The sequence below is a fragment of the Mustela nigripes genome, chromosome 10, assembly GCF_022355385.1.
Source record: "Mustela nigripes isolate SB6536 chromosome 10, MUSNIG.SB6536, whole genome shotgun sequence".
In the NCBI taxonomy this organism is placed as follows: Eukaryota; Metazoa; Chordata; class Mammalia; order Carnivora; family Mustelidae; genus Mustela; species Mustela nigripes.
This window is the reverse complement of record NC_081566.1, coordinates 9942868-9958783: the sequence shown is the minus strand read 5'-3', so window position 1 is coordinate 9958783 and position 15916 is coordinate 9942868. Positions and strand designations below refer to the sequence as shown.

At 43.7% G+C, this 15916-nt stretch overlaps 1 protein-coding gene across 21 annotated transcripts in view; it reads right to left on the bottom strand.

Moving 5' to 3' along the window:
* Positions 1-15916, bottom strand: part of EFCAB2 (EF-hand calcium binding domain 2) — a 143932-nt gene that overhangs the window by 63770 nt on the left and 64246 nt on the right. For 19 of the 21 annotated variants that reach the window (XR_009406556.1, XR_009406557.1, XR_009406558.1 and 16 more), the window contains one exon: positions 13691-13828. The exons of the other annotated variants lie outside the window; for them this stretch is intronic. Coding sequence is in view for 15 of the 19 variants with exons in the window: in XM_059412548.1 (XP_059268531.1) it covers positions 13691-13828 (138 nt within the window). In the remaining 4 variants the exon portion in view is untranslated. The remainder of the gene's footprint in view (positions 1-13690; positions 13829-15916) is intronic. 21 annotated transcript variants of the gene reach the window in all.

Genomic DNA, 15916 nt, shown 5'->3' with positions numbered 1-15916 from the left:
CAGGGTCCTGGGATCGAGCCCCACATCAGGCTCCCTGCTCAGCAGGGTGCCTGCTTCCTCCTCTCTCCCTCTCTGCCTGCCTCTCTGCCTACTTGTGATCTCTGTCAAATAAATAAATAAAATCTTTAAAAAAAAAAAAAAAGATAAGCACACTGAGAATGAAAACCAAGGTGATAAGAAGTAATAACAGAAATCCTGCCTCATATAAACTATTTAAAACCATTAGGCATATACTGCCTATCATTTTGGCTTCAGAACAGGTAAAAGTATCTGGAGAAGCTGGAGCCCGGTTCGTCCCTGACCCCACAGTGAGGAGGGCTGCACGGTGACCCACTCCGGGCGGGGGCAGGACAAGAGGAGGCAGGGGAGGGAAATTAGAGAAGCAAAGCGGCCTCTGAGCTCCTCTTGTTCTTACGCATTTCAAAATACAAGACCAGAGGCACGGTCAGCCCACGATCCCAAGAGCTGCTCTGGCTAGGGTTCTGGTGCCAGGCAACCAGGACTGCAGGTGGAGGCGTCACGTGGGCCTCCAGCACCCCAGATGGTGCCAGGATGGGGCTGAGGTCCTGGCCAGAAAGGAAGACACCTCACAGCTAACCCGTCAGCCTCAGGACTCGTGAGGCTTCTAAACTGAGCTAAGAAAAAACAGAGAGGGGGGAGGGGCAAGGAAGACCCAAAGCCAGAAAACCGTGAGGGGTAGAGTTCCTGACAAAGGGGCAGGCGTCTCGGAAGGAGAAAAAGGGAAGGGAAGCAGGAGGCAAACTGTAGATTTCAGAGACAAGGAATGCGTCTCGGAAGGAGAAAAAGGGAAGGGAAGCAGGAGGCAAACTGTAGATTTCAGAGACAAGGAATGGAAATCCCAAGACTTCACGATGAAAACTAAAGAAGTTCAATAATAAGAAATAACAAAGAGAGTAGAGCACTGGGACATTAAAACAAAATTATGAAATAAAGCAACACAATTACCCACATTAGGACTGATTGAGCTATTTCACGTCTACTAAATGGGATTTTGAATCAAGTGAAATGATTGAAAATTATTTTAAAGTAACGTTTAAGGGGTGCCTGGGTGTCTCGGCCAATTAAGCATCTGACTCTGGATTTCGGCTCAGGGGATGATCTCAGGGTCCTGGGATCCAGCCATGAATCTGGCTCTCTGCTCAGTGGGGAGCCTGCTTCCCACCCCCCCACTCTGCCTGCCTCTCTGCCTACTTGTGATTCTTCTCTCTATCAAGTAAATAAACAAAATCTTAAAAATAAATAAATAAAATAAAATCTAAAAAAAATAGTAAACTAACTTTTACGACGATTGTAACATTTTAAAATCATTAAAGTATTTACAATTATTTAAGTCGCCTTTTAAAGCAACCAGTTAGGAACTTCCTGAAATCAATGTAGTGAAATAAAACTAAAAGAGTTTTTGGATTTTAATACTTCCTTCCAAAGCGTTTTTGGAAGAAAGTTCAGGGAAAAGCCAGAAAGAAACTCATCTGCGTACAGTGGTGGGTGGGCTCGTACCGACCGGCTCCCCAGAAGGGAGAAGCCCTGAAGAGCAGCATTTGTGTTTCCACCGAGTCTACACCGTCCCCCACCCGGGGGCCAACTTGAAGCTGTGCAAGCATAGCCGCTGGGGGAGGGTTTGGGAAGAGAGACCCCCAGGGGTCCCCGCCACGCACCTGCCTGGCCCCGGCACACGCATACTCACTGCCTGGCAAGCATAAAGTCAAATACATTGACCTGCAGTTAGAGGTGGTCACCTTTGAGTATTTAGTACCTTTTCATTGTTCATAAACACATTCGTGTTGCATTTTATACAGAACAGACTGAAAACGTGTCGGTCACTGCGTGAGTCTTGCACGTCGTCCTCGTGCAGGGAGGGGTCAAGCTAATCTGGGCGCGGGTCTGGTGTCACTGTGAGTGCTGCCCCAGCGAGCGCCTTGGGTTTTTAATACGATTGCCTCCTAAGTTCGTGCAATTTACGTTTTACAGAAATCAGTCACCCGGCTTGCAGAATTCCTGAAAACGTAACCATCGGCTCTGCTGAGCTGTGGTTTGGCTGCAGAGCGGATTCCCCTGCGCTGAGACAGCTCCTGGCCCCCAGGTCCCTGGACAGGCTCCCCTCCGGACAGCCCACTCGCGTTCACAGAATGGAAATGAAATACATTCCTTGTAAAAACAGCAACAACAACAACAACACACACACACACACACACACACACACACACACTTCTCCTCGGGAAAATTTTTCTTCTTCTAAATCAAGTTCATGGGATTTTCCTTTTTTAAATTGCTGACGCCTCAATTACACCATTTCACATAAAGTCTGTAGCATCTGCAGAGCCGTCCCCTTTGCCGGAGCGAGTGTTTGCGAACCAACGCCAGAAGTCTTTATGGTTCGATACTAACAATCGGCTTCGCGCTCGCACTATCGATAACGTGATAAACACGGGGACAAAATCGGTTCAGAACACAAGCGTCACAATAAAGTCGCCCAGTAGAGGCATCTTCCTTGAATCCGCGGGTGCAGTATCACGGTTCTGACACGAGGTGGCGCCCGTGCCACGGAGCTCGGCGGAGAGTCCTCCGTTTAAGGGCAGTCTAAGGTCAAAACCGTGCCCGTGACAAGGGACGCAATTCTGAGAGAGAGAAGAGAAGGCCTAGTTCTTTACCTCCTCTACGGGACAGCTGATATTCAGCTAAGTATGAGAGAATGTTGAAAGCAATTCAAAAATGTCTAAGAAGGAACAAAAGCTGGATTTGAAAATGTTTTTCATTTATTTCATAAATATTTGCCAAACCCTACCACAGGCCAGGTACCATTTGCCCGGCAGCAGACAACAAAAGGAGGACCTTGACCTGGCAGAGGGCGTTGTCGGAGACTGACCTTCTTTTGCAAAGCCATGAAGAAACCAAAATAATGGCTAAACCTCCTTATTCAGACAAAGACTCTACTCAAAAAAAAAGGCGGGGGGGGGGTGCTTATTTTCCTGAAGGTCTCTCTAACCAAGTGCAGATCATTTTTCCACTGCTGAAAGATGCTTTCCAAAAAGCTCTGGGTTCTAGCCTGTTATTATTATTATTATTCTATTATTATTATTATTCTAACTTATTATTATTATTTCTCCTGCCTCCTATGTGCTAGAGTGTGCAGCCCCCAAGTGAAGAATTCAGATTTCGGTGTATCTCAGGGAAAAGTCTCTATAAGATACCAGACATTACACAGATAATAAATAAGTAATTCAGGGGCATCTTTACTCTTGTCCTAGGCAACCAAGTGCGGGAGAAAGCGTGCACGTACACAGGTCTATGTGCGAGCCTCAGGCAGTGGGAAATACCATGAAGAAATGACGGCCACCATCATCGTTACTATAACCGCGTGAGTCCACTGGGGCAGCCACAACGAATGGCCACAGCCTTCGGGGACTGACGCACAGAGACTTATTTGCTCACAGCTCTGGAGGCCGAAGTCCAGGATGGAGATGGCGGCAGGGCGGCTTTCTTCTGAGGCCTCTCCCCTGGGCTCGCAGACGGCCGCCTTCTCCCCGTGTCCACCACCACCTTTCGCGGCCACCACTTCTCACCCGGACGGAAGTCACCCTTATATAGTCACGGCTTCGGCTCCCACCAGCCACCTGCATTCCCTCTCTTAGCAGTCAGAACAATCTTTTAAAAAATGGAAATTATAGTACGGCACTCCCCTGCCTAGAACATTCCGGTGGCTCCCCACTGCACTGATGTCTGGGAGGCTCTGCCTGAGCCAGACCTGCCGGCCGCCCTGACTTGGGCTCGCAGCCGGGCCCCCAGCCACCCACCTGGCTCCCCACCCTCCTGAGCTGATCTCGCAACACTAACCCCGGCCCCTTCAGAGGACCTCTATGTTTGCTCCCCAGTTCTTCACGGGCTGGCTCCTTCGAATCTTAAAGATCTTAACCCAAAAATGGCCTCCGGAGAAGCTTGCCCTGACCAGAGGTCTACACTGTTTCATCCCACATCACCACGCCCTCATTTGCTAACATGTCATCTTCTACCTTCCTCCCAGCAATGTGCGACACTGCCCTGTTTTATTTCCCTGAGAGCACTTGTTACTATCTGAAATCTGTCTGCTGGGATATTGTCTGCTTCTTCCCTCAAATGTGAGCCCCAGGGGGCTCCGTCAGTGAAGCAGCCAACTCTTGATTTTGGTTCAGGTGATGAGCTCAGGGTTGTGGGGTCGAGCCCCAGGCCAGGCTCCATGCTCAGCGGGGAGTCTGCTTAAGATCCTCTCTCCCTCTCCCTTCCCCCTTCCCGTTCTCTTTCTTAAAAAATAAAATAAAATAAAAGCTCCATGTGGACAGAGACGACCCTTCACTGCTACATTCTGACACTTAAAACAGACTCACACTTGATAGGGACTCACTATACATCTGTTGAATAATACATGACTTTGTAGAACACTTTAGAGATTGAGAAATGCCTTTCATTTAAAAAAGAACTTTCATTTAATTCTCACATCAATCCGTGTTATAGTCCCCATTTTAAATATAAGGAAACTAGAACTTGGAGAAGGCATTTGACTCACTCTCCAGCAGCATAACTAGCCTAAGGAGCAAAGCTGGAAGTTGGTTCTACTGTCCGACTCCTCAGAGTCTGTCGCTTAGGACTCTTGGCAGTAACATCTTCTTAGGACAAATCATGGTGGTTAATGGGATTTGAGGTGAAAAGTAGTGGCAGAGAAAAAGACCCAGATGTGGAACAGAACAAACATGGCTTTTGAATACTTCTCGTGGACCTTTTGATTATAATAAGGGCTTAATAAATGTTTACAAGATTCATTAACAAAAACATTTTTCCATTGTTGTGAAAGGGCTAAGTCATTGCAAGTTCTACACTGCCAGATGGCTGCTCACTGTCCAAACAAAACCAACAAAAAGCTCACTGTCCTGGAGTCTTCTTTTTAAAAAACAACACCGAAACACCATTTGGCAAACACGACAGTAATCCTTGTTACGAATAAGATCAATCAATGAATGCTAAAACCAGTGGGCAAAGTTTAAGGAGAAGGAAATTCTGCAGAATCTTGTAGTATCTGCCCCAAGATGTTTACTAGTTACAAAGGGAAAAATAAAAACCTTATAGTGGGGAACCCACTATATTTTCCCCCTCGGTGGGAAAATTAAGCAAGTGAACAAGGTTGACATCACCAGTCATGAAACCTAACCACATCAAGTGCCCCTGACCTGCTCCTCTGAGAAGAATACAAAATCATTCCTCTGGCATTCCTGCCCAGAATGCATTACTTCGATCTGTGCATGGGAACACCTGGATAAGCCCAAACTGAAGGGCGTTCTACAAAATCACTGAGCAGGACTTTTGATTCACATGTATCCAGGTGACAAAAGGGAAACACGGGGGAACTGTCACAAGTTGGAGGACTGACCCCGACAACTAAATGCAACCAGGATTCTGTGTTGGCAGAGAACAGAAAGAGTAAGAAAGCCGGTGAGAGTCCCAGATCTTTGCTTCTGTAATTGTGCGACATCTGGTTAGGGCGTGACCATCAGGAGAAGGTGGGCAAAAGCATACGCAGGAATGCCCAGCACTATTTTTGGTGTTTCTGGAACTCTAAAATTAATTTCAAAATAAAATGTTTTTAGAAACACTGAGATTAAGTTTTAAAATAACATTTATTTAAAATTTTTCAAATAAAAAGCTATTTTAAAATAACAATTAATGCTTTTTTTTCCTCTGTGGTCAAAGAATGGAGAGTTCTGGTTAATCAGATATTTTTAAAGACTTACTACTTTTACACCACAGAGATATTAGCCGTTTTGCAATATAACGTTTTCTCAGATTGTCACTCATCTCTTCTTTTCTGTGAAGGTACTTTTACTTGAAATTTTTGTGATGTGGCTGAGTGGGTCAGTCTCAGAGCACATGGGGGAGGGGCAGAGGGAAAGAGATTCTCAGACTCTGTGGTGAGCACTGAGCCCAGAACCCAACGTGAGGCTCGATCTCACGACGCGGAGATCACAACCTGAGCCCAAATCAAGAGTCTGACACTTAACTGACTTCTTCCCCCATTCCATAAGTGAACTGTCCATACGCACTTGGGATATTTCTGGATTTTCTGTTCTATTTCATTGTCTTTTATGCCACACTCTCTTCATTGTAAAGGATCTGTAATGTCTTACTATCAATTAAAGCTAAACTAACCTCCTTTCTCTTTTTTATCAGCAATTTCCTGGCTATTCTTGCTTATTTATTTTTATATGAACATGAAATTCACTTGTGTAGCTCCAGGAAAGATCTACTGGTATTTTAACTGTGACTGTGTTGAATTTGTAAGTTGATTTAGGATTACTTGACATCTTTATGAGTTCAAGTCTTCCTTTCCCACAAACATGGTATGTCTCTCCATTTGTTCAACTCTATTTTTGTATCTTTCAGGTTTTCCTAAGCTAGCATTTGTAAATTTTTTTGTTATATTTATGTCTGTAAATTTTAGCTTATAAATGGGTCTTTTCTTCTGTTTTATATCACTTGACTGGCCGTTATATAGTTGAAGGCTCTTGATTTCTGTGTATTAGTTTTTTTTCCTACTACTTTATTGGACTTTTTTTTTTTCCCTGAGGTAATTTTTCCATTGGGTCTCTTGGGTTTTCTAGAGATTTCAGGTCTGCAAATAGGGATAGTTGTCATTCTCTCTTCTCTCTTTTCTACCTTCTACTATGTCATGCCCAATATTTATGCCTCCATACGTATGGAGGCAAGTATGACTTGTCTAATTGTGTTAGCTAAAACCTCTAATACTAAATTTGGGGGGCCTGGTAGGCTCAGTTAAACGTCCCACTCTTGATCTCAGCTCAGGTCTTGCCCTCGGGGCTGTGAGTTCAAACCTCGTGTTGGGCCCCATGCTGAGCATGGAGTCTACTTAAAAAAATTCTAAATAATAATGGCAAGTACGGATATTCTCATTTTGTTCCTGATTTTAACAGAAATGTTGATTGTCCTTCCCCATTAAGAAATTGGATTTTAGGCAGAGATATTTCACGTGAAGATATACATATTTTCAGATCTACTTTATTGAGTGTGATGGTTGATTTTATATGTCAGTTTGGTTGGGCTTCAGGGATGCCCTCACAGCTGGTAAAATATTATTTCTAGGTGTGTCTGTGAGGCTGTCTCCAGACGCGATTAGCATTTGAATGGCAGGCTAAGAAGATAAGAAGACCGCCCTCACCCAAGCAGGTGGTCATCATCTCATCCAATGGAGGCCTGAGCAGGAAATAAAGGGTGGAAGAAGGGCAGATTTACTGACTTTGCTTGAACTGAGATACCAATCTCCTGCCCTGGGACACCGGTGCTCCTGCTTCTCCGGCTTTTGGACTCAGATTTACACCATCAGCTCCCCTGATCCTCTGGCTTTCAGACTGAGCCTGAATTACATCAATGGCTCTCCTGGTTCTCCAGCTTACACACAGTAGTCATGGGACTTCTTAGCTTCCATAATTGTGTGAGCCGATCCCTATAATAAATCGCCTTATCCCCTCACTCTACATATAAATATATAGATACAGATGCAGATACAGATGTAGGTATAGATGATACAGACAATTCTAATTGCTTCTGTTTCTCTGCAGAATCTGATGTATTGAGTCTTTAAAATTATGAGTGTGTATCGAATTCGGTCGAATGCCTAAGTGTCTATAGAGATGATCCTATGATATTTCCTCTCAGATCTATGAATATAATTAAATATATTAATACACCTCCCAGCATAGCACTGTTCTTTCACTCCTGGAATAAATCCCATTTTGCTTTAATACGACCCTGCATTTTGTTGCCGGCATTTCACTTATAATCTATTCATATCTAATCTAATCTAGTCTAATCACTTTTAATCTATTCATAATAATGAATAATATCTAATAACTTATAATCTATTCATAAAGTAAGATTGTTCTGGAGGATTTTTAAAATTAAGTTATTGTTATCTGTATTATAGTTATCTCTGAAAAAGAATTTGGAAGTTTGCCTTCATTTCTTATTTTCGAGAAGAACTTGGTACAAAAGTTTTTTTCAGGTTTGATAGAATTCTCCTATGAAAGCATCTGGATGGAAGGCTTTCAGTGAGAGAGCTGTCTGAAAACTTCCCTATCGATTCTGTCGAAGTGAGTATGTTTAGATGTTCTATCTTCACGGGGATCCAGATTTTGTTCATTTGTTTTGCTTTGTTTTTTTTTTTGTCAATTAGCTTTAAGTGTATAACTCGGTGGTTTTTAGGAAATTCACATGGTAAGCAGCCACTACCACGACCTAATCCTAGAACAGGTCTGTCACCCCAGAAAGGATCCCGGACCTGTTAGTCCCTTCTCATTCGCCCTCCCCTCACCTCCTTGGGATCACTAACTACTGCCCCCCCCCATGGATGCCAACTGTGGACACTTCCCAGAAGCGTCATACCACCGTGGCCTTCTGTGTTTGGTGTCTTCCACTTGGCATAATGTCTCCCGGGTTCACTCTCCTTGTTGCGCGGCGCGGGCCAGTTCTTTCATTCTCCTTTGCTGAAGAACATTCCAGTGTTTAGATAGACCACATTCTGTTTATTCATTCATCAGTGGATGGACACTTGAGTTTCTCCTTTTTGGCTATTAGGAATAATGTTGCTATGAACATTCATGTGCAAGTTTTTGTGTGAACATAATTTTTCATTTCTCTTGGGTACCTGCCTAGGAATAAAATTTCTGGGTCACAGAGTAACTCTGTTTTGTTTAACTTCTTGAGGAACTACAAAACTGCTTCTGAAATGGGCTGCATCATTTTACATTCCCACCAGCAGCATATGAGGGCTCTAATTTCTCCACATCCTCACGAACATTTTTTATTTTACATTAAAAAAAAATTATAGGGCGCCTGGGTGGCTCAGTGGGTTAAGCCGCTGCCTTCGGCTCAGGTCATGATCTCAGGGTCCTGGGATCGAGTCCCGCATCGGGCTCTCTGCTCAGCAGGGAGCCTGCTTCCCTCTCTCTCTCTCTCTGCCTGCCTCTCCATCTACTTGTGGTTTCTCTCTGTCAAATAAATGAATAAAATCTTAAAAAAAAAAATTATAGCCACTCTAGGGGATCTGAAGTAGTGTTTCTTTATGGTTTTGATTTGTGTTCCCCTAACAACTGACGATGTTTGGCATATTTTCATGTGCATGTTGGCCACGAAATATGTTCTTTGGAGAAATGTCTATTCAAATCTTTTACACACTTTTTAATTGGGCTATTTGTGTTTTTATTACTGACTTATTAAGAGCTCTCTGTAAATTCTGGATGCTGATATATGATTTGCAAATGTTTTCTCCCCTTCTGACTTATTTTCTTTACAGTAAAAAATGACTTTTTAATTTTGATTTAGTCCAATCTATCTATTTTTCTCCCTTGATGACCTGTGCTTGATGTCCTGTGTCATATTTAAGAAACCACTGCCTACTCTTTGGTTACAAAGACTTACACCCGGTGTTCTTGTAGAGTTTTACAGTTTTAGGTCCTACATGTAATCTCTTATCTAACTTTGAGATAATTTTTGCATATGGTATGTGGCAGGTGACCAACTTCATTTATTTGCTTGGATATACCCAGCTGTCTTAGCACCATTTGGTGAAAAGACTATTATTTCTCCATTGAATTTGACTTGCCAACTTTGTTGAAGAGCAGTTGACCATAAATGTAAAGGTTTATTTCCAAACTCTCAACTTTGTTGCACTGAAGGACATGGGTAGCCTCATGCCATTATGCCGGTATCACAGAGTCTTGATTACCCTAGTTTTGCTTATTTATTTATTTTCAGGATTTTTTTTTTTTAAGATTTTATTTGTTTATTTGACAGCGAGAGATAGCAAGAGAAGGAACACAAGCAGGGGGAGCTGGAGAGGGAGAAGCAGGCTTCCCATTCAGCAGTGAGCCCGATGCAGGGCTCCATCCCAGGGCCCTGGGATTATGACCTGAGCCAAAGGCTCAACCACTGAGGCCCCTAGGCACCCCAGCTATAGCTTTGTTTAAATACTGAAATTGGCAAGTGTAAGTTCGACTTTGTTCCTTTTTGAGAATGTTTGTGGCTATTCCAGGTCCCTTGCAATTCCGTACAAATTTTAGGATCAGCTTGCCAATTACTGAAAAAAAAATTTAGGGGCATCTGAGTGGCTCAGCAGGTTAAGCCTCTACCTTCGGCTTGGGTCATGATCTCAGGGTCCTGGGATGGAGCCCAGCATGGGGCTCTCTGCTCAGTGGGGAGCCTACTTCCCCCCTCTCTCTGCCTGCCTCTCTGCCTACTTGTGATCTCTGCCTAACAAATAAATAAATAAAATCTTAAAAAATTTAAAAGGCAGCTGGGATTTTGATAGGGATTATGCTGAATCTGTTGATTTGGAGAGTATTGCCAGCTTACTGGTAATAAGTGTTCCAATCCACATATATGAGTTTTGACAAACTCATATTCTACTAGAAAGCTGCCCTTTACAGCTAGATTTTCAAATTTGCTTGCACAGACTTGTACAAACTACTCTCATGATGTTTAAATTTTCTCTGTTTTGACTGTTATTTCACCCCAGTCATTGGTGACTTTTTGTGCTTTTCTCAAAGAAACCAAAAATGCCAGTGACTTGACTTTTTTTTTTTTTTTTAACTTTTCACAAGGAGCCAGGCTTTCATTTTATTTATTAGTTCCTACTGTTTCCTGGGGCCATTATGCTTTTATCTTCACCAACCCCTGTCTTCTGGTCTCTCTCAGCTCACTCTTCTTCCCTAGTTTTTTGAACTGAATATCCTGTTCATCCTCTTATGCGTTCATTTTGCTTGATAAAGGCATTCATGAATTTTGATTTGGTTGTACCTCATGGATTCTAATGCCATTTCCATTTCCATATCTCATTTCCATTATGGTTACTTTCCAGAAGTTTTCAATTTCATTGTCCTAAAATTTCCCCTTTGACCTAGAGTTGTTCTAGATTCTTAATTTTTTTTTTTCCAGATTGAGCTCCAGATGTGGATGTGGATGAGATTTCCCAGGACAGGGCATAAAGTGAAAAGAGGGATGGGGATGAGCCTCTGGGGACATTAATATGTCATCTAGAGGCCCAGTTGTCCCCAAAAGGAGCCGAGAAGGAAGAACTGGAGATGTTGGATGAAAACAGCAGGTGAACTCAGGGAAGACAAGGGAAGAGACAACTGGTGACCTCAGGAGACCACAGTTTGAATGGGAATGGGGTTGGAGGTAGAAGTCAAATTACCAATTGCACACTCTCCTTCGTACCAAGATTCTCAGCTATGAAGAGAAAGACAATGACAGGTTATTAGCCGGGGGTTTTACTGGGTCAGAGCTTTTTTGTTGTTGTTGTTGTTGTTTTTTCAGCATATTACCCACCTTTATTCCTTTTTTTCTTTTTTTTTTATTAATTTTTTATTTTTTATAAACATATATTTTTATCCCCAGGGGTACAGGTCTGTGAATCACCAGGTTTACACACTTCACAGCACTCACCAAAGCACATACCCTCCCCAATGTCCATAATCCCACCCCCTTCTCCCAAACCCCCTCCCCCCAGCAACCCTCAGTTTGTTTTGTGAGATTAAGAGTCACTTATGGTTTGTCTCCCTCCCAATCCCATCTTCTTTCATTTATTCTTCTCATACCCACTTAAGCCCCCATGTTGCATCACCACGTGAAAGATATGTATGTAGTGGGATATTTTGCAATGACAATGAAAACCTTTCCATCCAATTCATGGTACCTTTTTCCCCCCAGCCAAGGTGACCCGTGCATTCCACATTCACTGCCTCAGGGAGAGGAGGACTCAGCACAATACAGAGATCAGGGTGAATGCCAAGGGAAGCTGACTCACTTGTGAATGCACGGCTAGGCACTCAGACCATCCAGGCCTGCCCCTGTGCAGACTTCCTGTTTCCGGTTTGCCTTAGGCCGTGGATTCAGGAGAGCCGCTGGGTCTCTTAGGATGGAGAGCTCTCAGGGCTTGGAGAGCTGCAGTCCTTGGCTCTCCCGTGTGCGGTCTTGGGCCCTCTGGGTGATGGGGCAGCTCTGTAAGGCCACCACACGCATACACACACACACACGCACACACACACACACACACACACACAGAGTTAGCCATTTTCCCCCCAACCTCTAATTAAGATTCCTTTGAGCAGAGCATGGGAATCCCTCTTGCCCCATACCCTTGTCCGTAGCTGCTACTGAAAGATTTCATGTCACTGGAGGGTGCTGAAGTCCCTGTTCAAGTCTTTGCTCATTCTCTTGGTGGGGGGCTTTTTTTTAGACAGTCCCGGGTGATTCCAGTGTGGCCTCAGAATTGGAAACCATGGATCTGGTCTACGTGTCAACCTACCTACCCTCCCAGAGTTACATTTTCTTTCTAAAAGCCCAAATCCATTAGTTACCTCTCTGAGTTGAGGATTTCTGCTGTCTGCGTAGGTAACGGCATCCAGGCTTCGCAGGGCACAAACAGGACCGCTCCCTGCACAGCCCAACTCACCTTTACACACTCATTTCCAATAACAACACAAATGAGTAACATAGTCTCTGCTAATATCATTGGCACTGAATATAGAAAAAGACCATGTTGTGCACAACAATGAACCCAAACATTCAGTACATTTTGTCTTCAATATGCTTGTAACTCGGGAGAGGCAAGAGAAAGAAGCTCTTAGTGAAAAACAAAAATACTTCCAGAGTTGGGTGAGCAAAGGAAAGATGGCCAAAATGAGTTCCCAGTGAAAAGGTTGGAAACCATTACAAAATGCACCGGTAGTTTTCAGGGAAGAAACAGCAGCAACAACAACAACAATCAGACATTTGAGTGTCACATTTCAGTAATTCAGAAAATGAAACAGAAGGCGACTTCGGGTTAGGAGCTGGTGTACCTACCAGGCCTTTAAATTAACCAGAAGCCGACTTGAATTACAGCACGTGCAGCCTGGCTTCTGGCCTGGTTTCATCTTGGCATTACGCAGTGACACTTACAAACACTGGTTTCGGAGTCCCTCAAAGACTCCCCCAAAGACCCTCAAAGTCCCAAGGAGCATGAATTCCCATGCTCCTTGGGACCCTGCTCCCGTAATCGAATCTCCCTTTCACAACTACTAGAATAGCGTCCAGAACAGTCCCGTCTTTCTCACCTCCCCCAAGGAAAGACCAGATTTAGACATCTGGCCATATCTACAGATGAAACGGATGAGGTTTCTGCCACTCCCTCTGGGTACAACTTGTAGGACGCTGGATTCCATGACCACAATGAACTGTGGTCGGGACGGAGTCCCTTGCACTGGGTGTGACACAGAAGCACTGGTTACTAACCCTCAATGCCCTCCTCACTGCCCCCCAACGAGAGCTCGGGCAATTGCAAACAATTCCCAGGCTTTTTTATGCAACCACAAATATATCTGCTCTCCACAGCTTGCGGTTTGTAGGGTCAGTCATAAAGGGAGACGTTTTTTACATCATGCTTGTCAGGAGTAGCAAACAATGAAGGCTGTTCTCCTAGTCCCCATCAGCCCTCTTCAACGAGCCACAACCTAGGACATAGCCTGTTAGATATCTAGGGTCCCCAAATGCTTCCTTGGGTTCCAGAGGAGAAAATTCAATAATGCCGCTCTGCAAGGACAACGAACAGCACTACAACCAACGCCAGCAGCCAGTGGCTCACTGCACTTACGGAAGTGGCTTCTTTTAAATCCAAAATGAGTCTTCCTGATCGAAGAATGGCTTTGCTCCAAAGACTCATTCCGGGGGCCCAGCTCCCTCCATCCTGCGGTTCCGTCAATTTCAACACACGGCTTCCAGCGTCACTCGGCTTGTATGCGTCCAGCCGGAAGGGGAGAAAATACGGAGGACCATACGTGATAGGTTTTTAAGCAGCAGGTCTAAAAGTGACGCACATCACTGCCACCTACATCCCACCAGCCAGAACTCTGGCTAAACCCTACTTCCCAGCCTCCCTCTATCTTCAAGGGAATGCACGAATTTGAGCTTAGCTATACGCTCAGGAAGAATAATAAAATTAGACTACCCAATCTCTACCACAGTCAACCACCGTGGTGTGAATCACTAGCACTGCCAGGGACGAGGAGAATTAGTAGCACTATTGGCCTATATATTGGGTTGAAATGGCCTAATACGCCCTCATCAGGATTTGGGGGTAACTGTACCAGATAGAGAGCAATCCTTGTGAGAGTTCCCTAACGTACAGGTTGTGCTGCTTTGTGCCGTTTGACCTCCTTCTCTGGGCACAATTGCTTTAAGCGGAGATGAAAACTTAATCAAATATGATCTCTCTCCATGGGCCGACACCAGAAAGCCTATGACACTGTGTATCAGCGTGCTGCTCCGTCATTATTTTATTTTATTTGCATTATATTGTATTTCCTATGTTAAGGAGACCAGGTTGAGGCTGTGGGAATATGAACCTGGAAATCACGGAAGATAGCCACCCAGAGGCCCCAGGAAGCACACTCTGAGACCACCGGTCCCCAGCCTCTGGCTCCCGATGTTCACAGCCGTACACCAAAATTCGCCCCGGATCCAGACAATACGGTAAACACAACAGACAGCTAGCTATAATCCAGAGTCAAGTGAGTCGGCCTCCGAAGCTATTAAATACAGAAAACATCCTCTTTATCACACAGCAAGTTAAGTGTCCCAACAGAGTAGTCGGACTCCAGGAGTTATTCGTCTGTCACGTGTATCCTATTTGGCTCCCGTTTATAAAGCCCGGGGTATGGTTTAAGGGGCTTTCTGATGCCCTCCAATACACTAAAACTTAGTGCACTTATGCACATAGACCAAGAATAAACTGGGGGAAAAAAAGAATAAACTGGAAAGCTACATCCATTCTGGACTCCGGAACGCTACTGAGACGTCATTAAAATGAACTTCAGCACAGGCTTGATTCCATCCCAAGGGAAGAGTACCATGCAACGAAAGCATGCAACCATTTGAGGAAAAAATGTAAGGGTGGGGTAAGAAAATAATGTGTACGTATACACAGAATATTTCTGGAGTGATCCCTAGGAATTAGTACTTGAGTAACGAGTACTTTGGAGGGGTCCTGAGTGGCTGGTGGAAGGGAGTTAGACTTTTCTCTGTACTCTGTTCTCTTTGAATTTTTAACCATGTAAATACATTATCTATGTTTAAAAAAAATGTGTTTTTTTTAAAGATTTACTTATTTTGAGAGAGAGAGAGAGAAAAAAAAAAAAAACAAGCAAGCAGGGAAGGGGCAACAGGGGAGAGAGAGAATCCCGAAGCAGACTTCTTGCTGAGTGCAGAGCTCCACGTGGGGCTTGATCCCAGGACCCTGACATCAACCTGAGCCAAAGATTAAGAGTCAGTCACTCAAACAACTGAGCCACCCAGACACCCATAAAAATTGTATTTTTCACCTCACAAATTACAAAATTTTTCATTTTACAAACTCTTCATGTTTTCCTCATTATCTTCTCTGAACTTAAAATAATGTTGCTCATCACCAGGAAACCTGTGAGATTCCACAATTTCTTCACTTTAAATTTATTTTTTTCTTTTGTTAATTCAAGTAAAATTAAACTGATACTTTTTATTTTTTTAAAGAATGGGTATTGTGATCTTATTTCTACAGGATAGTCTCCTCCTTCATGCATTAATAAATGTATGTATACCGTGGACCTACCATGCAGCAAACACTGTTCTAGATGCTAAAATACAGCAGAGAGCAAAACAGACAGAAGGTCCTCCCTCAAAGAGATTATATTCTAGATTTTTTTCTTCCACATGTTTTCTTTTGTCCTGTCTTCCCATTCCTCCTCCTTCCTTTTGCATCAACTCTCCACCCTTCTAGCCATGTACCTTATTACACATGGGTAAGAAAAACATCTAGAGCTACACTTGTGTAACATGAACAACT